The sequence below is a fragment of the Jaculus jaculus genome, chromosome 18 (assembly GCF_020740685.1).
Source record: "Jaculus jaculus isolate mJacJac1 chromosome 18, mJacJac1.mat.Y.cur, whole genome shotgun sequence".
NCBI classification, from domain to species: domain Eukaryota; kingdom Metazoa; phylum Chordata; class Mammalia; order Rodentia; family Dipodidae; genus Jaculus; species Jaculus jaculus.
The window spans coordinates 35,604,401-35,613,837 of NC_059119.1; the positions used below are offsets into that span (position 1 = coordinate 35,604,401).

General features: G+C 44.5%; 1 protein-coding gene across 2 annotated transcripts in view; it reads left to right on the forward strand.

Moving 5' to 3' along the window:
- LOC101596182 (cat eye syndrome critical region protein 2 homolog) overlaps positions 1–4,469 on the forward strand; it is a 169,363-nt gene extending 164,894 nt beyond the window's left edge. For both annotated transcript variants that reach the window (XM_045137710.1, XM_045137711.1), the window contains 2 exons: positions 864–975; positions 3,024–4,469. In XM_045137710.1, coding sequence (XP_044993645.1) covers positions 864–975; positions 3,024–3,029 — 118 coding nt within the window. In that variant the 3' untranslated portion in view covers positions 3,030–4,469. The remainder of the gene's footprint in view (positions 1–863; positions 976–3,023) is intronic.
- Positions 4,470–9,437: the final 4,968 nt, after the last annotated feature.

Genomic DNA, 9,437 nt, shown 5'->3' on the forward strand with positions numbered 1-9,437 from the left:
CTGCTAAGTCATTTCTCCAGCCCTGCTTTCTTGTTTTTTCTTTTTGATGTGGCATCCAGTCAAAGCTCACAGATTTGGTTGTGATGTCTCATTAGTTTCTAACTTTACAAAACTGTTAACTGGTAGAAATTAGGAATAAAGTAGCTCCATTCTGAAGATTAGCTGGTCAGGGTTTCAGGCCAAAAGAAATAAACACATGTCTATGTGTCCAATTCAAAATTGGATCAGCTAGATAATTAAGGCACTGACTTTATGATTAAAATACCCGCTTTTGGGGGCTGGAGAGATGATTTAGCTGTTAAGGATCTTGCCTGCAAAGCCAAAGGATCCAGGTTCGATTCCCCAGGACCCATGTAAGCCAGATGCACAAGGGGGCGCATGCATCTGGAGTTCAGTTGCATGTATCTTCCTACCTATTTCTATATATCTCTCTCAAGTAAATATATATATTTTATCTGTTCTTCTCAAGTAAATATATATGTTTTATCTGTTCTTACCATCTGTGGTGGCACATGCCTTTAATCCCAGGATTTGGGAGGCAGAGGTTAGGAGGATCGCCGTAAGTTCAAGTCCACTCTGAGGCTACATAGTGAATTTCAGGTCAGCTTGAGCTGCAGTGAAACCCTACTTCGAACCCCCCCCAAGTAGGTAGGTAGGTAGGTAGGTAGGTAGGTAGGTAGATAGATAGATAGATAGATAGATAGATAGGTAGATGTGTGTGTGTAATATATCCTCTGTGGTAATTAATAGCTATTCATTAACTTTTTTATTGACAACTTCTATTCTAACAGACAATAAACCATGATAATTCCCTCCCCTCCCCCATTTATTAACTCTTCACTGATCCTTTCTGATGGTTATAGAATGCACGTGCATCCAGTCCAGTCCCCAGCCTCATTCCCAAAGACCCCAGCACCAGCAGCATCACCTGAACAGTTGCCACCACATAAGCCCCCAACGCTTCCTCTGGATCAGGTAAGAATTACCGAAAATTAGAGCATTTCTTAGTTCTCTAAGTGTAGAAAATAAATTCAGGTTGAACATCTCTTCTCCAAAATACTTGAGATCCCAGAGTGCTTCAGGTCTCAGGTTCCCAGAGACTAGAGTGTGCATGGACTCCATTTGGACGTGTTACCAAAACCAGGGACAGAGCTTATGCCCTAGCTGCCCTAACAAACCAGACTCAGCCATCCATCCTCAATAAGTCAGTTACAAGAACTAAATTAATATCCAAAAGCAGAAGAGAGACTTATTCAATCTGACCACATTGAAAAGCAGAACAGAGGGCTGGAGAGATGGCTTAGCAGTTAAGGTGTTGGCTTGCACAGTCTAAGGACCGCAGTTCTCACGTAAGCCAAATGCACATGGTGGTGCATGCAGCTGGAGTTCGTTTGCAGTGGCTACAGGCCCTGGCACACCCATTCTCTCTGACTCTTTCTCAAATAAAAAAAAGAAGAAGCTGGGCATGATAGTGTAGACTTTTTTTTTTTTTTAAGCATAACAAATTTATAAATTTATTTCATCATTTTATGGGACTCAGGAACTTTCAGATTAGAGACCCAAACACACAAAGTAAACTATTCATTTTACATGTTGGGTTGCTCTGAAGCTTCAACAGCAGCGTAGAAATATGGCTGGACAAAGGTGTGACCTAACAGTAACAGATTAAGTGAGGGAACCCAGCCAGGCCTGCTGGATGAGATTCTTGGCCTCATTGTGAGCATCTTCAATAGTGTAGACTTTTAATCCTAGCACTGGGGAGGCAGAGGTAGGAGAAATGGCTTAGCAGTTAAGGCATTTGCCTGCAAAGTCAAAGGACCCAGGTAAGCCAGATGCACAAAGTTGTGCATGCGTCTGGAGTTCGTTGCAGTGGCTCAAGGCCCTGCCACGTCCATTCTATCTGCTTCTTTCTCTCCATCTCTCTTAAATAAATAAAATAAAATAAAAAATAAATGATTAAAAGATTAACAATTCTTAGTGGAGCATGGTGGTGCAAGAAATACATATATTAACAATTCTTAGTGAGTGGAGAGATGGTTTAGTGTTTAAGGCATTTGCCTGTAAAGCCTAACAACCTGGGTTTGATTTCCCAGTTCTCATGTAGAAGCCAGGTGCACAAAGTTACGCATGCATATGGAATTTGTTGCGGTGGCTGGAGGCCATGCTTATTCTCTCTCTCCTTAAAAATAAAATGTTATTTTAAAAAGATTAATAAATCTCAAAAAAATAAAAATAAAAAGGCTAGCCTTGAACAGAGGGTAACTTTAATCTTCAAACCACAAGTTTGTCTAAAATCTGCTGCATAGACTGACCTGGCCTATGCCACCCTGGGGATAGGAGCTCCAGTAGCAGAGGCCCTGAGAGCTTCCTGCCTTCTGCTTCCTTGACTTGGAGCTACCCAGCTGTTGAAAGAGGACTTGCTTGAATTAAATCTCTGTTGTTGATTTCTGAGGTGTCTTTCTCCACAATCCCTTTCTCATTTAGAAGAACTTCATCAATGGGCTAAAATCACGCTAGTTACCTTTGATGGTGCCTTTCTGCTGGGCTTTTTTTTTTTTAATTTGAGAGCGACAGACACAGAGAGAAAGGCAGATAGAGGGAGAGAGAGAGAATGGGCGCGCCAGGCCTTCCAGCCTCTGCAAATGAACTCCAGACACGTGCGCCCCCTTGTGCATCTGGCTAACGTGGGACCTGGGGAACCGAGCCTCGAACCGGAGTTCTTAGGCTTCACAGGCAAGCGCTTAACCGCTAGGCCATCTCTCCAGCCCTCTGCTGGGCTTTGACAGAGAGCTTCTGCCTGCAAGTGGGGACTGCCTCACTTCATCCCTTCCTTGGCCCCACAGGGGACAGTGGTTTTCCTAGTATGCAGGAAGTCCTGCAGCCACTAAGCTGTGGGGCTGGCATCCAAGCTGGGGGCCCCGGACTCTGTGAACTGGCTGTGTGTGTGACTATGTTGGCTTACCTATTTAATTTTTTTTTTTTTAACCAACTGGACACAATTTTAACTTTTTCATTCTTTTCAGAGCTAGTCCAAGGAGGAAATAACTCCCAAGTCAATGGAAAGCTGCTGGTGAAGACAGCCCGTGGCGGGTGGGGGGTGGTACTTACCGCCTCCGTTCCTGCCCTGTTACCTGCTCCATCTTTCTGCTGTGAATCATGCCATCGGGAGCTGGAGCTGCCCTGGCCTTAGATGCAAGCTCAGCCTGTCACGGGCCTGTGGCAGAGCTCATCTGCACAGCTGACGGACAGCAAGAACAAGTGCACCTGGAGTTCGTGCTGGCTTCTTCAAATCCTGAGACTCTTGTTCAGGGAATAATCACTTTCAACTTTGGTGGGGGGTACACATAAGGACGGAGTGGTGCTTCTAAACTTTCATAAGCAGCTAATCTCAGGTATATATTTGAGGAAGGGACTATTTGTCGTATTAATGTTTTTGGAGCTGGGTCCAGTTTACAGAATTTTCATGTTGCCTTTTAAAATAATTTGTGTTGGTGGTGAATGTATTGTACTTAAAGTGGGAAGATTGGGTGGACACGTGGAGGAGCCAGAAGTCCCTCCCAGCTGTGGAGGGCACACACCACTGGAGTGGTTTCTGTCTGTTTACAATCAGTCACACTGAACGCTTTGGGGAGTTTGGAAGAGAAGACAGGAAGGATTCCATCTCATCACAGGTCACTAACTCTCTGCCCTTAGTGGCTGCCCGCCTTTAGTAAGCAGGAGTCCCCTTCCCGCCGGCCGCAGAGTGCTGTTGCCCTTGTCCTCGTTGGCATTTGCTTCTCAGCTCACTGGCTGTTATGTGGCTCCTCAGAGCTTGAACCAGAGGACAGGCTGCTCTTACTCTGGTGGCCCAAGCCTTAGACTTGGGAACAGAGTGTTCCTTTCCTGTTTTTCTTTGTTTTTGTTTTTGTTTTTGTTTTCCACCAGCCTACCAGATAATTTCAAACCAGCCTTGGGAATTGAGCTTGTCTGGAGGGTTTCACTTAGTAGACGATCAAGTGACTTTTTGGCCCATCAGGCCTGTGATCCGAGAAGGCCTCAAAACACAGCTTTCTGGCACAGATCACGTTTTTGTGAAAGTGACTACTCAGGTTTGTATATGTTAGTCTCAGTAAAGAAATTGCACAGGTTTGAATAAGGAAAGTGTATTCTATAGACCTATAGTTTGAGTTTAGGAATCTTTCAATATAAGTTTTTATTCAGTTTTAAGTGAATCATAGTATAAATCATTCATGATGATTTAAAATAGCTATCAAGGACAAGTTCTTGGATATCCGTTGTATTTGTGATAGGAAACTTTTACAGTATTAAATTACTTTATGGATTTAGAAGTGAATTACACTGGATTCTCCCCTGCTTAGATTTTGGTATTTTATTTTAGCTGAGATATCACCAAAGTTAGGACCTATGTTTTGAACTTTTGAATATTTCACAAGGAAATAATAAACTACGGAATATATCCTGAAACTACACATGTTTGTAAAAGCGTATTTTAAAGCATGCAGTGGGGATGGCAGAAGTCTCCAAAATAATAATGTGCCCTAGTTTCTTAAAACTGTAACTGTGGGAGGGCAGTGGAAGTTTCTCTCCAGTTCTAGCATTTTTCGGTACATGTGGAACTGTCCTGTTTATAGTCTACTAAGTGTGTGGTAAGGGAAGCAGATTAGAAACGTCCAGGTTACAGACACGGATCCCAGGATACCTGCTCCCATGTAGTGGAATTCATGCCAGGAAGTGACTGTACTAGTCTGAGGGCTTAGGCAGGGTTGAGAGACTTGAACACAGGTGCCAGCCAGAGATGTGGTCACACAGTTTTCTAATAGACTTTTGTTTTAATTTGGTGTGTTTATAGGTCGGTTGTGTCATTTGATCCTAGCACTGGCACTGTCTGGTTTAGAAGTCATAAAATCGTATGTGGATGAGTCATGGTCTGCTCTTACACTAGTGTTAGCCATCATACTCACACATGCTCTCGTAAAGTGTGTGTACTTGGAAAGACAGAGGGAAGCGAAGTCAGCTGGTGTGGGGCTGGTTAGATCGGGCCTGAGGTCAACCTTCTGCCACCGACAATGAAGGCTTCTAACTTGTCACTGGGAATGTTGTCGTCGTGAAGCTTCTTCCAAGGTGTTAGCATGTCAGAGATTACTGAGCACATCCTGCTCCACGTAGCCTTCCTCTCACAGCTCCCAAAGACATTCTGTGAGCAGTGTTGTGGAGGAGTCAGGAAGGTCAGCTTTCTTTATTTATCAAGGAAGAGCAATAGGAAATGGAACTACTGTACTGAGCTGGGAACAGGAACAGCCAGGGGCCGGCCTTGTCCCAGCCTGTGTGGGAACGTGGTTGTGCCTCGTTCTCACCAGGCCTGGTGCTTCCACCTACTTGAGCGTTGTTCTCAGCTTTGATGGGGTTTTGAGAGCATATGTGCTAAGCTTCCTGGGTGCTGTGAACCCCTCATCCATTCACACTCAAGCCAGATCTTACGTTCCCACTGTTCTGCCTCCAGCACTTCTCTTTCCAAGCAGATGCAAATAAACATATTTGCCATCATCTCCAATAGGGAAATGATGGTTATGGAATATGTACTAGTTAGGAAGTACTGTGAAAGGGTGTCTTAAAAGGTTTGCTCTCAGGTTAGGACATTCACTCCATAGGTCACTGTCACCTGGTCAGTGTGCCTCCTCTCAGTGGTCCCAGGGAGGACAGACCTGCAGTCTCTGCATAATTGTGAGCACTCTCAGACAGTGAGAATTTACAAACTCTTTCCCCTCAACCTAAAAGAAAAGAGGGCTGGAGAGATGGCTTAGCGGTTAAGCGCTTGCCTGTGAAGCCTAAGGACCCCGGTTCGAGGCTCGGTTCCCCAGGTCCCACGTTAGCCAGATGCACAAGGGGGCGCACACGTCTGGAGTTCGTTTGCAGAGGCTGGAAGCCCTGGCGCCCATTCTCTCTCTCTCTCCCTCTGTCTTTCTCTCTGTGTCTGTCGCTCTCAAATAAATAAATAAAAATTAAAAAAAAAAAAAGAAAGAAAGAAATAAGAAAAGTAAAGCCTTTTAAAAAGCTTATCTTTTTTTTTTTTTTTTTCCTTCCACATTGTAATTTGTTCCTTTAAAAAGTAGGAGCAAAGAGCCTGGCCTAGTGGTGCATACCTTTAATCCCGGCAGGCAGAGGAGGGCAGAAGTGAGAGGATCACTGTGAGTTCAAGGTCACCCTGAGACTACATAGTGAATTGCAGGTTAGCCTGAGCTAGAGTAAGACCCTACCTGGGGCGAGGGGGAAAGGGGAAGAGTAGGAGCAAAGCCGATCCCAGCACTCAAGAGGCAGAGAAGTAAGAGAATCAGAGTGAGTTGCAGGTCAGCCTGGACTAGAGAAAGACCTTATCTTGAAGAAAAAAAAAAAAGCTACTTGCCTAAAGTTTCTTGTGATAGAAGAAAGTAGAGAATAAGGAGAAAATATTCAGGATTCTTGTTTGTATAACTCTCACTTTTTAATTTTAATATTATTGACAACTTCCATAATTATAGACAATAAACTATGATAATTCCCGCTCCCCAATTTCCCTTTCTCAACTCCACTCTCCGTCATTTCCCCTCCCCCTCTCAATCAGTCTCTTGTATTTTGATGTCATGATCTTTACCTCCTATTATGATGGTCTTGGGTAGGTAGTGTCAGGCACTGTGATGTCATGGATCTCCAGGCCATTTTTTTATTATCTTATTATATTTTTTCTCAATTTTTCAAAACATTTTCCATGATTATAAAAAATATCCCATGGTAATACCCTCTCCCCCCCCCCCTTTTCCCCTTTGAAATTCCATTATCCATCATATCCCCTCCCCATCTCAATAAGTCTCTCTCTTATTTTGATGTCATGATCTTTCCCTCCTCTTACAGTCGTCTTGTGTAGGTAGGGTCAGGCACTATGAGGTTATGGATATCGAGGCCATTTGATGTCTGGAGGGAGCACATTGTAAGGAGTTCTGCCCTTCCTTTGGCTCTTACATTCTTTATGCCACCTCTTCGGCAATGGACCCTGAGCCATGGAGGGTGTGATAGAGATATCTCAGTGCTGAGCACTCCTCTGTCACTTCTCAGCACTATGGTGCTTTTAGAGTCATCCCACGGTCACTGCCATCTGAAAAGAGAAGCTTCTCTAACCAGAAGTAGAAGTAGCATTAATACATGGTTATGAACATTAAGAGACATGCTTACTAAGCAGTTGGATGAGCATAGTATATACATTTAGGCAGACATCAGCAGACGTTACACCCCTAGGGCTCATAACTGCCCCATCATAGGTTTTCAGTATCAGGCATGTATTCCCTCTTGTCCAATTACAGAGTGGTTGGTTTCCCCCATAACAGACATGCCACTGTTGTACCCACTGGCTCATTTGGCCTAGCTGGCCAAATATAAGGCTTGCAGTGTCCACTGTTGCTTATCTCCACTGGTGATTTTTTTTTTCCATCCCATGGAACTGAATGCAGAGTAGCTTTTTCCAGCTTTTCATCAGGTGGTCTACAGGGAGGATTTTTTTAGCTCAGTTTCAGCAGGATTTCTCAGTGACCTTGCATCCCAAGTATGTGGAGTCTTCGGCAATAAGGTCTTACCATCTATTCCTGGAGGGAAGTCAAGAGCCTTGGCAATGGCCTGTAATATTTGGGGGCTATCAGGGACCTCCCTGGCCAACATCTCACTGGAAGGTATACCATCCCTGACACTGAAGATTTTCAAGTAACAATCTATGGCTTCTGGATGTACCATTGTTTCCATATGACTTACTCATACATCTTAGATTTTGATTGACCCTTCCCCACCTTTCCTTTACTCAGTCTGTTCTCCTGACCTCGCTTAGGCCCTTTCACCCTCAGTAATCCGTCTGTCTACTTACAGCACCATCCCCTTAAAGTCCATCCCACTCCTGTCTCCCTTATAGCCCTTTTCTAGCTTACTGGCCTTTGCTACCGATTTTTAGTCCAAACATCTGTAGCTAGGATCCACATATGAGAGAGAACATGTGGCGCTTGGCTTTCTGGGCCTGGGTTACCTCACTTAGTATAATCCTTTCCACATCCATCCATTTTCCCTGCAAGCTTCATAATTTCATTTCCTTTACCTCTAAATTGTATAAATGTACCACATCTTTATTACCCACTCATCAGTTGAGGGAAAACTCTCACTTAAAAATAAAGCTACAAGCCGGGCATGGTTGCGCACGCCTTTAATCCCAGCACTCGGGAGGCAGAGGTAGGAGGATCGCTGTGAGTTCGAGGCACCCTGAGACTACATAGTGGATTCCAGGTCGGCCTGGGCTAGAGTGAGACCCTACCTTAAAAATAAATAAATAAATAAATAAATGAAGCTCCAAAACTGGGCATGGTGATGCACGCCTTTAATCCCAGCACTCTGGAGGCAGAGGTAGGAAGATCACCATGAGTTCGAGGCCACTCTGAGACTACATAGTGAATTCCAGGTCAGCCTGGGCTAGAGTGAGACCCTACCTTGAAAACCAAAATAATAATGATAAAGTTATAGGGCTACAGAGATGGCCTAGCAGGCAAGTTGCTTGCCTGCAAAGCCTAGTTTTCCAGTGCCCACATGGAGCCAGATCACAAAGTGGCGCATGCATCTGGAATTTGCAGCAGCTGGGGCCCTGGCATGCCCATTCTCTCTATCTCTCTTCTAACTCTCTCTGTTTGCAAGTAAACAAATATTCTAAGGTCTGGAGAGATGGCTTAGTGGTTAGGGTGCTTGCCTGCAAAGCCAAAGGACCCAGGTTTGATTCCCTGAGATCCACATAAGCCAGATATACAAGATGGCACATGTGTTTGGAGTTTCTTTGCAGTGGCTGGAAGCCCTGACGCACCCATTTTCCCTCTTAATCTCGCTCTGTGCCTCTTTCTCAAGAAAATAAATAGATAAATATTTTAAAAATCAAGCTACAGTTCTCTGCCTCCTGAGTCAGGTTGTCTTAGTTAGTCTAGTGGTTCGCCTGAGCTTGGTATAGCAGTCCTGTGTCCTCACTGAGCTCAGCCCGTGTGGCTGCTCTCCAAGATACGATGAATTCTCAGGCTGGGGTGTGTGTGTGTGTGTGTTTGGTTTTCAAAGTAGGGTCTTACGCTAGCCCAGACTGACCTGGAATTCACTATGTAGTCTCAGGGTGACCTTTGAACTCATGTTGATTCTCCTACCTCTGCCTCCCGAGTGCTGGAATTAAAGGTGTGCGCCACCATGCCTGGCTAGGTTCGACTAATTTAATGGAAGTTCAAATAACATGCCCTCTTAGAATAAATTGAGGACTGGGGATGTGGCTCAGTTGCAGAACCCTTGCCTAGCAATTATAAGGCCCTGGGTTCAGCTCTCAGAACCACAAAATAAAACACAGCTAAGGCAGATCTGGTGTTTATAATCCCAGCTACTCATGAGGTTGAGGCAGGAGAATCACA